Here is a 17491-nt window from a genome sequence, read left to right on the forward strand (position 1 = left end):
CCACTCAACCTTGGTGTGTGTGATGCGCAGTGTTTCTTTCAGGCTTTTTTCTCCGGGGGGGGGGCACTTGAAATTTTCGGGGGGGGGGGGGGGGGTAAACGTTCTTCGGGGGGCGGACACTGTTAAAAGTATATATTTTCTATATAAATTATATAAATTTCATTTCGTTCGGGGGGGGGGGGGGGGGCGGTAAAAAAAAATTCGGGAGGGGGGGGGGGCGAAGCCCCCCGAAGAGATGCCTGGAAGAAACTCTGGTGATGCGTATTATATAAACAAGATCATAGGCGTAACCATAAGGGGTGCAGGGGAGTGTTCACTTTTCCCTATTGTGGATGAAGTTATTTTTTAAAAAAAATTGTAGACAAGAACTCAAAAAGGTTGTGATGTTATTTATTACTACAGAACGGGGGCTGACCGGACGTCGTGGGCTTGTAGACAAACCCCGCCCCGTCAGCTGTGGGCGTGTCCAGGTTGTAGCCCATCTGGGGGCACTGGTCAACGTCGCACGGCGCGCAGTGTTGCCATGGCGACGATGACGCGCATCGCTCAGTGGGGAAGGAGCAGTTATTGTTTATCGTGGAGGTGAAAAGGTGGACAGCTCGCAGATGGGAACAGGCGAGAGTACCGCGATCTGAAAAGAAAAAAAAACTTTAACAACAAAGAGTTCTCAATAAACAGCAGTTTAAAATTACATTACACTAGTTACAGCAGTCTAAAATTATGTTCATGAAGGATTTACACATCATAACAAAAATTTGTACACTACATCGGAGTCACACGAACACAAAGTATATTAACACAAAATCACAAATGGCTCGCCCCCCCCCCCCCCCCCCCAAAATATTAAAGTCTTGAATTGTTGTTGCTGACAATCGTTCAGAGGAGACAGGTAGGCCTGCATGAATTGAATCCGTAAGCTTCTAGGTGTGTCTGTATTAAGTCACTCCACTTTGGTGAACGCCCGACTAGTCACCCAGCCCAGTGGGGTACCTGACTTAAGTCACCCAGCTTTAAAGGGTACTTGACTTAAGTAACTCAGCTGGAATGGGTACCTGACTTAAGTCACCCAGCTTTAAAGGGTACTTGACTTAAGTAACTCAGCTGGAATGGGTACCTGACTTAAGTCACCCAGCTTTAAAGGGTACTTGACTTGAGTAACTCAGCTTGAATGGGTACCTGACTTGAGTCACCCAGCTTTAAAGGGTACTTGACTTAAGTAACTCAGCTTGCATGGGTACCTGACTTAAGTCACCCAGCTTTAAAGGGTACTTGACTTAAGTAACTCAGCTGGAATGGGTACCTGACTTAAGTCACCCAGCTTTAAAGGGTACTTGACTTAAGTCACTCAGCTAGAATGAGTACCTGACCAAAGGCACACAGCTTTTCAGGAAAGATTACCATTAGTCATTCAACTTATCACCCCTCCCAAATAGACCCTCATAGACACACTCATATATATAATGGATAAAAATTCCAGCCTAAGCCGCTGATATGGCCACACACAAGGTTTATGCAGTGGCGTAGCCAGGATCGTCTCATGGGGGGGGGGGGGGGTTAAATTTTTTCCAGCATATATATATATATATATATATATATATATATATATATATATATATATATATATATATATATATATATATATATATATATATATATATATATATATATATATATATATATATATATATATATATATATATATAAAATAGCTGAACCCCCTCCCTGCCTACGCCACTGGGTTTATGTATAATAAAATAGTCATTTCAAAATCACACGCCCTATATCGACATTTCTCAGTAACACAGAGATTAATCTAGCGCAGGAGTGAAGTCAAGTTGAAAGAGATTCCTGAAAAAAAAAGTTTGATTTTTGGAACCTTACCAAAGTTGAACATGACGGCAGAAATGAGGTCAAACAAATTCGTCGAGCACCCTGGTTGGCTGTCCCCACCGTTGGGGTAGAAATCCAACGTCCCCATTGGCTGTCTCGCACCTGAAAAGGGATAGATAAAAAAAATAATTAACACAATAGTATTCGGTTGGAAACAATGGAAGTAGGGGGATCAGGTTTCTTCTTTTTCGTTCTGAATTGTAAAACTAAAATAACAATGAAATAATAAGTACACCACAAGTCAAGGTACTTAACTCCGTTTAAATGTATATGTTTTTGTAAAATTCGGTTATGTCCCTTGTGCTATTTTGCAAGTCTGCGTTATTTTGGAACTTCATAATTTAATGTTTACATCTATATATATATATATATATATATATATATATATATATATATATATATATATATATATATATATATATATATATATATATATATATATATATATATATATATATATATATATTGTATATCACGTTTCTTGAAAAAAAATTACTAATCAACAAAAATAAACAATTAACTCTATAAAGGATGATGCTCGCTTCAACTTCAACTCATCACGCATCACGTTGAGAACGACTCACTCCACTCACCCATGCTCAAGGACGAGCCGGTGTCTGTGTGAATGACGTCCACGACCCGAGCGTCGCTGGGATCCAGGTGAACCTCGGGGGGCGTGTCCTTAAAGCTCGGCCCCGCTGGGTCCAACCCTCAAAGATAAAAAGACCAAGGTCAGAACCTTCGACGTGACGTGTGCAGAATCATTCTGGCATTGAATACTCATCCCCCTCCCATCCCCTCCACCGGGAGAATTAGCGAACATTCTTTACATTTAAATTATATACTTTAACAAGTTAGAGTAGATTCTTTAAATAGAAATTATATACTTTTACAAATTGAAGAAGTGTGAGTCCGTTTCTATTAATACATTAAATTACTCAACACTTTTTAAAATTTTAATTCTTGCAATAATCAACATGTAATTTTACTGTAATTATACCAACTCATATGTACTTCTCAGCACTTACCTGTAAACCTACCAACTGCACTTCTCAACAGTTAACTGTAATTCTACCAACTGTACTTCTCAACAATTATTTGTAATTCTACTAACTTATGTACTTCTCAACACTTACCTGTACTTCTACCAATAGTACTCAACACTTACCTGTAATTCTACCAACTGTACTCAACACTTACCTGTAATTCTACCAACTGTACTTCTCAACACTTACCTGTAATTCTACCAACTGTACTCAACACTTACCTGTAATTCTACCAACTGTACTCAACACTTACCTGTAATTCTAACAACTGTACTCAACACTTACCTGTAATTCTACCAACTGTACTTCTCAACACTTACCTGTAATTCTACCAACTGTACTCAACACTTACCTTTAATTCTACCAACTGTACTCAACATTTACCTGTAATTCTACCAACTGTACTTCTCACCACTTACCTGTAATTCTACCAACTGTACTCAACACTTACCTGTAATTCTACCAACTGTACTCAACACTTACCTTTAATTCTACCAACTGTACTCAACACTTACCTTTAATTCTACCAACTGTACTTCTCAACACTTACCTGTAATTCTACCAACTGTACTCAACACTTTCCTGTAATTCTACCAATTCTACGAACACTTACCTGTAATTCTACCAACTGTACTCAACACTTACCTTTAATTCTACCAACTGTACTTCTCAACACTTACCTGTAATTCTACCAACTGTACTCAACACTTTCCTGTAATTCTACCAATTCTACGAACGCTTACCTGTAATTCTACCAACTGTACTCAACACTTACCTTTAATTCTACCAACTGTACTCAACATTTACCTGTAATTCTACCAACTGTACTTCTCACCACTTACCTGTAGTTCTACCAACTGTACTCAACACTTACCTGTAATTCTACCAACTGTACTCAACATTTACCTGTAATTCTACCAACTGTACTTCTCAACACTTACCTGTAATTCTACCAACTGTACTCAACACTTTCCTGTAATTCTACCAATTCTACGAACACTTACCTGTAATTCTACCAACTGTGCTCAATATTTACCTGTAATTCTACCAACTGTACTTCTCACCACTTACCTGTAATTCTAGCCACTCCACTGACAATCTGACCCGTATAGCCGGCCACGTGAGCACCGAGGCTGAAACCAATCAGGTGGAACTGAGACGGTCTGGCGCCAAGGGCGATCATCTCCTGAAAGTGTAAGACGAGTCACGACTGACCAGTGATCAGACCTTTATATGGGTCTGACTAGTGCAGTGATTCTTAACATTTTTTTGGAGGTACAGAACCCGACAAGTTTCATACACCCATTCACCGAACCCGTCCTACTAAAAGAATAACATAATTTCCTTTACTTCGAATTTTTTTTAATAAAAAGGGAGATAATTTTAAAGAATGTGTAGCTTTCTCTAACAAACTGCTTGATAAAAAAAAAAAAAAAAAATATCCAACATCTTAGGAGTTTCACCAAATATTCTAAGAGTACTTTTATGCGTTTTAACTATCCAAAGGTAAAAATCGTTTTAAAGAAGGAAGAAACAAATGACAACTTAAAACATAACCCAATAGGTAATCAGAATTTCATCTCGCTAACACCAACGACCTCTGTGCACCACTGTACGCAACAACAACGATCCCCTCAGCCCTGCTGACCGCAAACACCAACGATACCTCACCACTATTGTCTCCAAAAACACAACCCCTGTACACCACTAACCCCAACACCACCATACCCCAGCACTACTGACCCCATACACCAAAGACCCCTGTACACCACTGACCCCATCACCAATGACCCCTGTACACCAATGACCCCTGTACACCACTGACCGGAACACCAAAGACCCCTTTTACACCACTGACCCCATCACCAATGACCCCTGGACACCACGACCCCAACACCAACGACCCCTGTACACCACTGACCCTAACACCAACTACCCCTGTACACCACTGACCCCATAACCAACGACCCTTGTACCCCACTGACCCCAACACCAACGACCCCTGTACACCAATGACCCCTGTACACCCACTGACCCCCACACCAAAGACCTCTGTACCCCACTGACCCCAACACCAACGACCTTTGTACACCAATGACCCCTGGACTCCACAACCCCAACGACCCATGTACACCACTGACCCCATCACCACTGACCCCTGAACACCACGACCCCAACACCAACGACCTTTGTACACCAATGACCCCTGGACTCCACAACCCCAACGATCCATGTACACCACTGACCCCTGAACACCACGACCCCAACACCAACGACCCCTGCACACCACTGACCCCAACACCAGACCCCTGTACACCACTGACCCCAACACCAAAGACCCCTGTACACAACTGACCCCATCACCAATGACCCCTGGACACCACGACCCTAACGACCCCTGCACTGACCTGCAACAACAACGCCAACACGGCCCCAACGACCCGTGTGTTGGCCACACTCTGGTGGTAGATCAAGCTGGACGCTCCTCCTGACCAATCCACAACGACCACGTTCAAATCACCCTAAATAAAAAACATTTACAACATATAGGCCTAACTAAAAAAAAAACGCAATTAATGAAAATATATTAAAAATATTCAAATGAAATAAACACCCCATACAAGTAAGTCACTTTTTACTTTCTCGTATACAGAGTATAGAGTGAGGAAGTATTGTAATCGTGCACAAAATAATATGAACTTTTGACAGTTTTCAACGTTTTACACCTCAGTCCTTCATCACATCCGGAGTATAGAAGACTTATTTTAATCGGGCAAAAATTATAAACCTAGATTTATCAAAATTTTAACGTTTTATGCGTTATCGGGACGGAAAAACTGGACTTTGCAATTCTGTCCGTATGTCTGTATCTAAGTGTATGTGTGTGTGTGTGTCTGTAAACACGATAACTTGAGTACCGTTACAGCTAGGTAGATGAAATTTTATATATAAGTATTATATCAAATTTGTAGATCCGCTTCAACTTTTGAGCGATTTCCGATAACCGGAAGTGGAACTTTTCTACTTTCTATTTTTCAATAGCTTATAACTTGAGTACTATTTCCGATAGATATATGAAATTTCACATGTAAGTAAAAGATCTAATTCTCTGCCTTCTTTCGAATTTTGAGCAATTCCCGTTGACCGGAAGTAGTAATTTACGCTATTTTCGATTTCTCAAAAAACGCATGTGAATTTATAAAGTACTAATAATATTCCGCACTATTATACACATTTTGTTTGGCGTTCACTTGGTGTGCAATTCTTTTTCCTACGAGATTTTATTCTATTTTTTTAAAGTTTAAGTAATTAAAAATGGATTAAAAACCATGTCTGTATCCCGAGTTGTCATCCCCTGTTGTTTTATATAAGAATATTCGAAAAAGTTTAGGGGAGATCACTCCCGGTTTATTAAAAATAATAAAAGTACAATCAAATAGTCAATTTATTTGCAACACATGATACATCACTTCTCCGGAAATTACTTTAAAAAAAATTTCTGAGTTTAAATTATTATAGTTTGCGATTTGTTTTGTTGAACAATTTAAATTTAAAGATTAACTATAAGAGCGCCCCTTTATTCTAAATTAACAAGCTATTAAAACATAAAAGCTCGCATTTCATACATAAATGCTTTTTAGATGCGTTAACATGTTTAAAAAATTTAATATTATTTGAAAGATGACCTTGTTTCGTAGTTCGTTCACCATGTTCAGAATCCATGAGATGTTGCCGTGTTCAAAATAGCCGTGGATGATGAAGACTGTTTTCAGGGCAGGATTGAAGACGTCTGCTGTTTCCTGTTACGGTAAAAACCGTTATAATTGTGACATTGCATCAAAGTCTTTGTGTAAATTAGTCTTTGTGTAAATGAATTCAATTATTTCAATTAAAATAAAATTTAAATTGACGCTCTGATAAAGTTATATTGGGGGACCTTGATAAGACCGTATAAGCAGGGGGCGTTAATGAATGACGTCACACCCCTGGGAGTGGGGGTGGCGAGTTCGGGCTTTTTGTGACGATTTGTAACAATGGAGGGGTGCAATAAGAAAATGTGACATCACATTAAAAATGTAAATCATCTCAAACACTTATTTTGCTTTTTTTTTTTTTTAAACGATTTTCTAATAGATTGAAATAAATGTGGTCAGATAAAGATCATTATTAATGAATCAACTATATCAAAATTTTAGGTTAAAGTTAAAAATAGAGTTGAACCTTTTTGAGGTTTTCAAGCACAATCAGAGTTTTATTTAGGCAACCTTTTATAATAAACAAAATAAATACTTTAACAAGTCTGCCCCCCCCCCCTCCCGCGGAAATTTAAGTCCGACACCCCCCCCCCCCCCCTCCCCCGAACGTTTTAAGTGCCCAACTCCAAAGAAATATATGCCTGAAAGAAAGACTGAGTGCAATATAACCATAGAAACTTCCATTAAAAAGCATTAAAAAACAACAACAATTCAAACCTGGCGAACGTTGTTTAGGTTGAACACTATGTTCCGGTTTCGGTTGTGCAGCCGGAAGTAAACATTGATGGCGTAGGGGCTCTGTGGGGACATGCCGCCCGTGTTGTTGTAGGGGTAACTGGTGGGGAAGCAGCCAATGGGAGGGTCGGTGTAGCAGGGGGTCCACCAACCTGACATGAGCCAGCCTGACCGGAAATTAACAAAAGAAAACAGGTTCTCTGGATTCGTTAAAAGTTGAGATTTTGCTTGCCCAGAGGCGTAGCGAAGGGGGGGGGGGCAGGGGTACATATGTCCCCGGGCGCCGACCTTAAGGGGCGCCAAAATGGGTTGGAGAAACAAATTAAAATTTCATTTTAGCTGCATTTTTGCTTTATATATATCAAAACATATATGAGAGGGGGGGTGTGCAAATCGAAAGCTTGGGGGGGGGGGGGGGGTGCAAATCGAAAATTGAAAGTTTGTCCCCGGGCGCCCGGGAAGGGTCGCTACGCCTCTGTGCTTGCCATTCTAAATGAAAACCAGATTGTACTTAGGGGTCGTCCATTAATGACGTCATACTCGTAGGGGGGAGGGGGTGGGTCCGTAATTTTGTGACGGTGTGTGATGAGGGGGAGGGGGGGGGTTCAGATGGTGTGACGTCACATTTTTGCATTATGAAAAAGCAATGTCAGAAATCGAGTTTAAGCCGTTATTTCGCGTTTTAGAAAATTGTTTTGATTAAAATACCCTACTTTGAGAAGATTTTGGAAAGATATCGATGTTTTAAGAAAAATTCAACAGCAATTTTGAGGGGGGTTGTAGGCTGAGGTGTGACGTCATTTTTTTTTGGCGGGGGGGGGGGGGTGGCTTTTTGTGACGATGTGTGACGGAGGGGAGGGGGAGGTAAACATCGTCAAAAAAAGCGTACGGTCATTTATGGATGACCCCTTAAAGACCATCCATCCATAATCGACGTTAGACTTTGTTAAATAAAAGTATTACTCCCCCGCCCCCTTTTTATGGCGTGCGTTTAAATATTAAAATGTCTAGACATTAGAAATAGGTCAATAGTGGCGGGGTTCATTTTTCGCGCGTGCACTTTTTGTATTTGTGGTGGGGCTTATCTGGACAAGAACAATAATTCAAAACAATGAAATTAATTTTATAAATAATTCTTTAAACATATTAATTATTTCCCATGCAATTTTTTTTGCTGTACACTCATTCCCTCCCCTTGTTATTATCAAAATGGTGTCACTTACCGGAAGCGATACCGTGTGTCACACAGTACCACACGATTGTAAACAGAAAGGAAGCTTTGTTGAGCATCATCATCATGTTGCAATTTTATGGCAAGCCAATCCGGCAGCCTAACTGAATCTATATACAAAAATAAAAATCGCAACAATATGATGTAAAAGAGAAAAAAACATCTCAGTAACTACGTTATTTTATTTTAACAAAACGAAATATGTAACCAATTGGTTAACAATATGAACACGGGATAAAAAGCTCAATCTGGGGATAAAGCAATACATCCAAAATAAGTGAAACTAGAATTTTAGGATATATATATATATATATATATATATATATATATATATATATATATATATATATATATATATATATAAAATTTATATATCAGCACGCCACCCTCACAAAATACACACATATTTATATATACGTATATATATATATATATATATATATATATATATATATATATATATATATATATATATATATATATATATATATATATATATATATATATATATATATATATATATATATATATATATATATATATATATATATATATATATATATATATATATATATATATATATATATACACGAGTGTATGCCTATTCCTATGTATGTTACCTCAATGTAAATAAAGAACGATAACCTAAGCATTATTGTCACCTATTGTTATTCCACAGAAACCATTCAAATCATGATGTTTTGATGTACTGTTAGTGTAAATACCTACCAACTTACGGTATCAACATAGAACAATCCGCGAACTTAGCGAGCTACATCCCAGACAGCAGGCAACAATGTGCGTTAGGGCCGACCTTCTCCACTAACTGGGTCGGTGGCTGCACAGTGTGAGCAGTGCGCTCGTGCTGTGAGTGCTTGACACTACACTTGACACTACACTTGACGTTTGGGTCACGGCTGTGACACTCTGACGTCTTATAACTAGGAGGGGGAGGGGGAAGTAACAAGTCTATAGTATTAACATTAAGTTAAAAATAGAACGTGTAATATAGTGCTGTTGCACTGGAGGAGAAGATACAGCCAATATGGTTGGTTGAAAGAATGAGGTATTAAGTAGGCTTTTATAATACTAACCAAAGTATGTACAATATGCTACCATGGTTTGACCAAGGAGCTAACACAGCAGTATAAAAAAAAAGAATAAAAGTTCCCTTTTTCAAACCTGACTGTCCGTGGGGTAATTAGGGTTCACCTGTTTCTGTGACCTCAATATATGAAGGAATAGTGTGCCCAGCTTACTTTGACTTTCCTAACGTAAGCTAGGTACCCATCAGAGCTGGATGGACTCAGCGACGTTCCACTTGAACGCTGATTCGAACTCGTAAAACATCCCTGAGTCTACCCAGTACCTAAATCACGTTTAAGGAAAACAAAAGCAGCGAGGCCTAATGCAGACCACACCATCAGTGTTTCTTCCAGACTTTTTTCTCCGGAGGGGGGGGGGGGGACGAACATCATTTTCAGGGAGGGACGGGACACTGGTAAAAGTATGTGTTTCTATATTAATTCCATTTCGTACGGGAGGGGGCGGGGAAGAGATGCCTGGAAGAAACTCTGCACACTATCCCTACACATGCCGAGGTCACCGAAACAGGTAAACTCTACTTCATCCGCCAGTAGCTGAAACTATACTCGAGAAAGCTATCACTGTTGGGTTCTATGCCATGGGCTGGGGGTCTGACCCCTCTACTGCCCCTGTATTGATCAGCAATACTCGTTCATCGCGTAGCTTCCTTAAGTCAACGGTATAACTGTTTTGGCTCAACGGTATAACTGTTTTGGCTTCGTTGGTCATAGACCGTTACAAGCTTTAACGGAGGTCACAGAGTCTGTGTTAGTGGGTTTATGGCTTAATTCATGTAGGCCTACCTCGATTTCGACACATTTCTTATCGAGTAATTTTCCTTCTAGCTTTGGAGATATGCGCCTCTTTGATGACAACACCATACAATTTAATTACATATTTAATTAGTCATTAAACTGTATTTAAACTAAAGTGAACACTTCTTGTGATAATAAAAGGGGAGAATCAAATACGCGAACTGAGGTGATCTGTTTTATTCGAATTAAAATCGAATGTTTACAAATCTTATAGTTAAGCATGTTAAGTACAAAAATCAGGCAATACTCTTGCATAGTGTTTTGTATACATAAATAGTAGCGATTTTAAGTTTAAGGTTGGACAAACGGAACCTTTTTATGTTTAAAATGGGAGTTAACTTAGGATGGATAATAGTTCGGCAAGAATAACTTTTTTATTACCGATTGTTTATAACATTCAAGTATCGACTTTCTATTTTATATTTTTTTGCAAAATGTAGACTAAGTGAATAACTAAATAGAAATGGGTTTACTCATAAGTCCAAAATATACATTGTCAATGTATAAATATTAAAAACCTTTATCATTATGACAAGTTTTTAGTACATTAAAAATGTAATATTTTAAAGTTTTAATTATTTTCCATTTTACTCGGTGAGGCTATCACCGTTTTTACTTTCTCGTATATACGAAGTATATAGAAAGTCTTGTTATCGTGCAAAAAAAAAAAATCGAGATTTTTGCAAATCTCGACGTTTTACATCTCACTGATACGGAAAAACATAATTTTGCAATCTTGTCCGTATGTCTGTGTGTCCGTGTGTGTGTGTGTGTGTGTCCGTGTGTAAACACGATAACTTGAGTAACGTTACAGCTAGGTTGATGAAATTTCATATACAAGTATTATATCAAAATCGTAGATCCGTATCAACTTTTGAGCGATTTCGGATAACCGGAAGTGGTACTTTTTCTACTTTGAATTTTTCAAAAGCCTATAACTTGAGTACTATTTCAGATAGATAAATGAAATTTCACATGTAAGTAAAAGATCTAATTCTCTACATTCTGTTAAATTTTTAGTAATTTCCGTTGACCGGAAGTAGTACTTTACGCTACTTCCGATTTCTCAAAAAACTAATGTAAATTTATAAAGTACTAATACTATTGCGCACTATTATACTCACCTTTATTAGGCGTTCGCTTGGTGCGCAATTGTTTTTTACTGAGATTCTATTCTATTTTTAAAAGTTTCAGTATTTAAAATGGATTAAAGATCATAACTATATCCCCAGTTACCATCCCCTGTTGTTTTATATAAGAATATTCGAGAAAGTTTAGGGGAGATCACTACCGGTTTATTTCTATTTAAACTAATAGGCCATATTTAAGAAAAATTATTTTTATATTTCCATTTTTTTTCTGGAATTCGGACCTAGTCAGCTTGGAGATATTTAGCTGGTTATTAAAAGAAATGCCATCCCAAACCAAGTTAGCATACCTGTTATGTGCATGCTTATGTTTAATTGATTTTGTCTGAGATACAGCCTGTGTTCTCAATATGTTGATAACTAGTGTATCAGATTTCACAATTCCCATTGAAGCTGTTGATAATAATCAGAAAATTACTAACCGTGTGAGGTTTGTCTTAATTTTGTTTAATGTAAATTAGTTCAACCATGTGGAACTGGAAGATGGTAAGTAGAACATATATCCTGTTTAACAGCCACCAACATTGCTGTCTGCTCTATGTGAACACATTTTTCTTCAAGCAGTAGGCCCCTATATCATAGATTGACTATGTGTGTAGTATTCTTACTTTTAAATAATAGCAAAAAAAAAAAAAAAAACCCAAACAACAAAAAAAGAACTGAACTTGAGTATTTTTTATACAGACATTTATTTTCTTGAGCTAGATAATTCTATAAACCAAATCATATTTATAGGTGGAACTTTCTTCTACTTGTGTCCATTTCATGACGCTGTGGATGAGATAAAAGCAAGTTTTAACAATATGTTTCTAAAGGGAAGTTGATATTTAACACAATGACCTACCAATAATCCATCACAGATGGTCTTCAAAAATTAGGAATAGATGACCTTTAAAAAATCAGTCTGATTACCTCAAAAAAAAAAAAAAGAAACACTGGAGACTATATTAAAACCACACTAAAAACTAAATAAAACCCATCACTGAAGTCGATATAAACCCCCCACTGAATCCCATAAAAAAGTGACAATGCAGCCCATATAAAAATGACACTGAAGCCTGTATAACCCCCCCCTCACTAAAGCCTGTATAATCCCTTCCACCCCACACACACTGAAGCCCATATAAAACCCCCACTGAAGCCTGTATAATCCCTTCCCCACACACACACTGAAGCCCATATAAAACCCCCCATTGAAGCCCTGTATAACCACCCTCACTGAAGCCTGTATAATCCCTTCCCCCCCCTCCCCCCCCCCCCCCCCCCACACAATGAAGCCCATATAAAAGCCAGATGTGATCCTGCCCACCTTGTGTATCCATATGTACATCCCAGACTTGGAATCAAAGGTGCCTTTCTGCAGGGATCTCAACCTGAGTATAAACCTGGGACCCAGCTCTTGCAAGTTTACTTTCTCTTCATTTCTAAACTGGTACCTGTCAAACCAAGCATTGAAACACAAATAAGAAATCTCAACTTTGTTATCATTATGTATTACTTTTTTACACTATTTAAGCAAATAGTTCACAAGTAATTTAGTTTTTAAATATTCAAATTCTAGATGTAATATAACTGCAAGAACATATACATATACATCTAAATATTCATATAAAGTAAAGTTTCCCTTTCAAACCTGACGGTCTATGGGGCAAGTGAAGTAGAGTTCACTTGTTTCTGTGACCTCGGCATATGAAGAGATAGTGTGGTCAGCACTATGCCCAGCTGCCTATACTTTCCCTAACGTGACTTAGGTACCCATCAGAGTTGGGTGGACTCAGGGATGGTCTACTGACTTAAACCCGGATTCGAACTCGAGACTTACGGGTTAGCAGTCCAGCTCTCTACCGCTAGACCACTCCGTCCCACAAATATTCATATGGTTCACAGATAAATGCGCAAACTGAAAACTGCGATAATACAAACTCATTTTACCAATATACTTTAATTCTGTCATATTTCGTGGAAAAGTGTTTTATAATTCTACAATGTACATGTGGTCATTATTAATGGTTATAAATGCTTAATTTAAGAAAACAAGATGTCCTTGTCCATCTTTCCAGTCACCATATAAATGCTGGAGCTCTGCATGGCATGTAACACTGTCACATATAATAAAAACCAGAGCTCACCTATGATGCCTGAAGAAAATATAATCTCTCTGATTGTGAAGGGTGACAACTCTCCTCCCCCTGTACTCTGGCCTATGGGGAAATAAACACATCAACATCCTTCCTATGGTGACTCCCAGCCTGGTGTTAAAGTTGTGGATGTTAACTTCAGGGAAGTGTTCTGTCATCTCACCTAGACGCTGAAAATAACGTCAATAAAAAAATAACATAGTGCCATTTCTAAACCTGAAATTCTTATCATAAAAAAAGTTTTCATTTATTCAATAACAAATAATGTTGGAAAATATTTTGTCTAACTAAAAAGTTTTGTTTAACATTTGAGATTTTCAAAAAAAAACGGAAGAAAAAAAAAACAACTGGAAAATTTCTATAAAAATGTTTAAGATTGCATCAATTTAAAAACAAAACAAAAACTAATTGATTACGATAGAAAAACTAATTAAGATCTCACCTTTAGTTCTTTACACAGCTTGACATTCATCATCTTAAACTCAGCAGTTGGCCCATTGGGTAGATGGCACAGCACTAATCCATCTTTTAAAGTTAAACATCAAAATAACACATTAAGTTATTCATCAGCACTTAGTCATATATTTAAAAAAAAAACTTAATGAAAAACACCTGCACAAACATTGTGAACAATTTTATCTAAAGGCGTGAAATATTTCTACTCGACTATCTTGAAAAAAATTCTTCTGTGCAACTGAAGAAATATCCAAAATCAACTTATAAAACTTTGGTAAATTGGTTCAATGCCAGATTAATTTTATTTCTAACACCTTAAAATGTTTTGCACTATCATAAACTACACTTTAGTAAATAAAAAAAACAACTACTTCAGTTATTAAAAATATAAGCGGCTTTGCATCGATAATTTTAATATAAACAACTAACTTTAACATTAACCAGTGTAAGAAAACTACAAGTTCTGAGAAAGGATACTAGGTTCACCGGCATCTTCATTAATTACAATCAGATCTGTGAAGTCTCTCTCAATAGCCTGCGGCACAATCTTCTTTAAATCTAGACCTCTCCTGTACTTTATCACGGAGTTAGGAATAACCTTCTTCAGCTCCTTACAGAAACTGTTTGTTTTCTGAAACAAAATATACAAGTCTTTTGTCAAAAAATGCACCCTTTAATAACTAATGGTCAATTTGAGTTGGGTCAGATGAAATAAACTTTATCTGTGTCAAAGACAAGCCTATGAAGGAGTTGTGTGGTCTTCACTATGCCCAGCAACCTGTACATTCCTGTGATAGATACCAATGACTCTAGCATAGCAACCAAACTTGCATTAGTAATTGCATAATCTGCCACTCATCCCATGAAGAAATAAAAACTAAGAATGCTCAGCTGGAAACAGCTTTAAGTCTATTGAAACAATAAGAATCAGTCTAGATTAAAGTGACTGCTAATTTGTTATTATTGAAAGGAAATGCTGAATGAAAAAAAGTTTATTCACCTTTTTTGGTCTGTCACAGGTTGTGATGAGAATTTTAGGTGATGTTTCTTGTCGAAAATATGGTGCCATTTCATCAAGCTCAAGATCTATTTGAGTCTGTGAATGATTTGTTTTTACATGTTATGAATAAAGGGACTAAACTTTATTTAAAAACTTTGCATGAGGGAGAAAAAATAAAATAAAACATAAAAAAACATTATACTTATACCATGATGCTCATTAGATTACTTTTTAATACAAAACAGTAAAAATAATTTTTTATTTTGATAGTTTACCTCTTGGTGAGCTGGGTCCACCATTGTTTCATCCGGTACGCGCATGCTTTCAATTGTCTTTGGTTTTTTCTTGGGAGGTGCCTAGTGTAAGGAATTCACTCATTAAAAAATTATAGCTAGGTTAGTAAGTGCTTATATCACTCAAACGAGTGTCAACTGTATAAAACACTAAATTAATCTGGAAATTCTATAGTAAATTTCATTATTAGAAGTAGGCCTATCTAACTTTAATTTTTAAATATCCCATAGTTAGTAGTAGAAATGGAGTCAGGTTTGACAATGTATAGTTGCAGAATTTATTTTTTTGTTTTTCTATTAAATTAAATTATTAAATATGGGATAATGAGGTAAAAAAAAGGGGGTTATTTGCTGTTTATATTGTAGAAGAAACTAATTTACTGAATTGAGAGCAAAAAATTCTTATTTCCTTATTAGTAATTTTATACATTGTCTAATTAGCTAAATGCAAGCAAAAATGATTTCCAATATGCATTAAATGCATACCACCAGCTGAATGCTAACATAGACCATAATTATGATACTCACCTTAGCCCCCATGGCTTTTTCTTCAATCCTTCTTTTCTTTTTCTCTTCAATTTTCTCCTGAAAAAATTTGTAACACTTTAATAATAGTAATTCTGAGCATAACAAAAAATAATAGTCAATATTTTAAATAATGATGTAGGCTACTTACTTTGCCTAAGTAAAATTTACTTGCACTAATGAAATGCAAATGAAGTAACTATCAGAGATGGGTGGACTCAGTGACATAAGTGATTTACTAAGTGAGTCAGTCAAGATTTTAAAGTATCAAGAACTAACAACAGTCTGAGTCATCAGTCATTCTTCTTCTTCTTCGATCTTAATTTTTTAGTGTTGGAAGGGATCGAGCCTTATCTGCCAGAGGGGTTGAACTCGAGACTTTTTTGAATTTATCAGTCATAAGCTTTTTGCCGACTCGACCTCGCCTCCATAACAATTAAGGATACATGTCAACTGGTTATGCGCCATTGAGGCCATTGACTCCAATTTCAGCCTGCTTTTCTTTTTAGATTTGCTTCCATAGCCTTTGTCCAACCAAGAACAAACTACAAGGCAGCAGTTGTTTGATTTTGGAGTTGTCTCTCCTAGAAGAGTGGCTGTCCCCAGCTAACGCGCCTCAACTGCCTTTACGGTTTATCAACCATGAGCATTACCGACTCGACCACGCCGACCGACCCCCTTATCAGTCATTGACAAACAACAATGTCAGAGTCAGTGTCTTAATCTCGTCTTAAAAATAAAGTCTTAAACTTAAAAACTTGTCTAATGTCTAAATTCATGACATAAAAAATTCATAAAATATATCACTATATCCGTGACCTACACTAATATATTATATAATCAATTAAATAGGCCTAAATAATAGGCCTACTATATTACTTATTATATTATATTAGGCCCTAATCAACAATATTCACAATATGGCCTAATGACTAATGTAAATATTATTAGTCTATGTTTTATTTTGTTTATGATGGTGCTGAGGGAGAGAAAGTGAAATGAAATGTGAGGTAAGTGAGTGGACAGTCAAGTCATTGATTAACATAACATTAACTGATTACTGAAGCCAGAGTGGTGATTTGTCTACTCTATTTTTTTAAAATACAGACCTTGCGCTTTTCCTTTAAAAATTCTTTATAAACCTCTACTCTCCTCTGTTTATTCTTTATTTTTGGCATTGTTAAAGACATTTTTAATTTGTGTAATTGGATAGATCTAGATCTACTATGTCGTATTAAAAAACGTTTGATTAGTAAGACAACTGTTCATTCAATCACAGAAACAACGAGCAAATCATGTGTAGTTAAAAATTAACAGGGGACAGTACTCTTATATTTAAAAGGCTGTGTTTGTATCCGGTTAACTTATCTGTC

The 17491-nt window shown here is 36.9% G+C and overlaps 2 protein-coding genes across 3 annotated transcripts; both read right to left on the reverse strand.

Moving 5' to 3' along the window:
- Positions 1-374: 374 nt before the first annotated feature.
- On the reverse strand, positions 375-9537 carry LOC131952036 (lipase member I-like). 2 transcript variants are annotated; one of them, XM_059314501.1, is made up of 9 exons: positions 9395-9537; positions 8650-8767; positions 7409-7593; positions 6623-6736; positions 5345-5458; positions 4008-4122; positions 2484-2600; positions 1882-1992; positions 375-631 (listed from the first exon to the last, which is right to left on the reverse strand). In XM_059314501.1, exons 2-9 carry the CDS (start codon positions 8723-8725, stop codon positions 387-389), a joined length of 1077 nt encoding a protein of 358 aa, XP_059170484.1. In that variant the 5' UTR covers positions 8726-8767; positions 9395-9537; the 3' UTR covers positions 375-386. The 2 variants fall into 2 exon arrangements, with proteins under 2 accessions (XP_059170484.1, XP_059170483.1); XM_059314500.1 differs by having other exon boundaries at positions 9387-9537.
- A 2842-nt stretch (positions 9538-12379) lies between these two features.
- Positions 12380-17486, reverse strand: LOC131952038 (ribosome production factor 1). Its single transcript, XM_059314504.1, has 9 exons — positions 17228-17486; positions 16122-16178; positions 15576-15656; positions 15301-15396; positions 14778-14931; positions 14287-14369; positions 13836-14014; positions 13016-13142; positions 12380-12477 (listed from the first exon to the last, which is right to left on the reverse strand). The coding sequence occupies exons 1-9, from the start codon at positions 17306-17308 to the stop codon at positions 12436-12438; spliced, it is 900 nt and encodes a 299-aa protein (XP_059170487.1). The 5' UTR covers positions 17309-17486; the 3' UTR covers positions 12380-12435.
- Between the last annotated feature and the right edge of the window lie 5 nt (positions 17487-17491).

The sequence above is a fragment of the Physella acuta genome, unplaced genomic scaffold (genome assembly GCF_028476545.2).
Source record: "Physella acuta isolate Inbredline_101_S28 unplaced genomic scaffold, ASM2847654v3 ptg000847l, whole genome shotgun sequence".
Classification (NCBI taxonomy): domain Eukaryota; kingdom Metazoa; phylum Mollusca; class Gastropoda; family Physidae; genus Physella; species Physella acuta.

Excerpts from the sequence above, each read along its gene's own strand:
- LOC131952036 (XM_059314501.1), bottom strand. The coding sequence starts at position 8,725 with ATGATGATGATGCTCAACAAAGCTTCCTTTCTGTTTACAATCGTGTGG. Across the intron at positions 7,594-8,649 it reads GACACACGGTATCGCTTCCG|GCTGGCTCATGTCAGGTTGG; the intron begins GTAAGTGACACC and ends ATTTCCGGTCAG. Across the intron at positions 6,737-7,408 it reads ACCTAAACAACGTTCGCCAG|GAAACAGCAGACGTCTTCAA; the intron begins GTTTGAATTGTT and ends TTACCGTAACAG.
- LOC131952038 (XM_059314504.1), bottom strand. The coding sequence starts at position 17,308 with ATGTCTTTAACAATGCCAAAAATAAAGAATAAACAGAGGAGAGTAGAG. Across the intron at positions 16,179-17,227 it reads TTTTAAAGGAAAAGCGCAAG|GAGAAAATTGAAGAGAAAAA; the intron begins GTCTGTATTTTA and ends AAATTTTTTCAG. Across the intron at positions 14,932-15,300 it reads CCTGTGACAGACCAAAAAAG|AAAACAAACAGTTTCTGTAA; the intron begins GTGAATAAACTT and ends ATTTTGTTTCAG.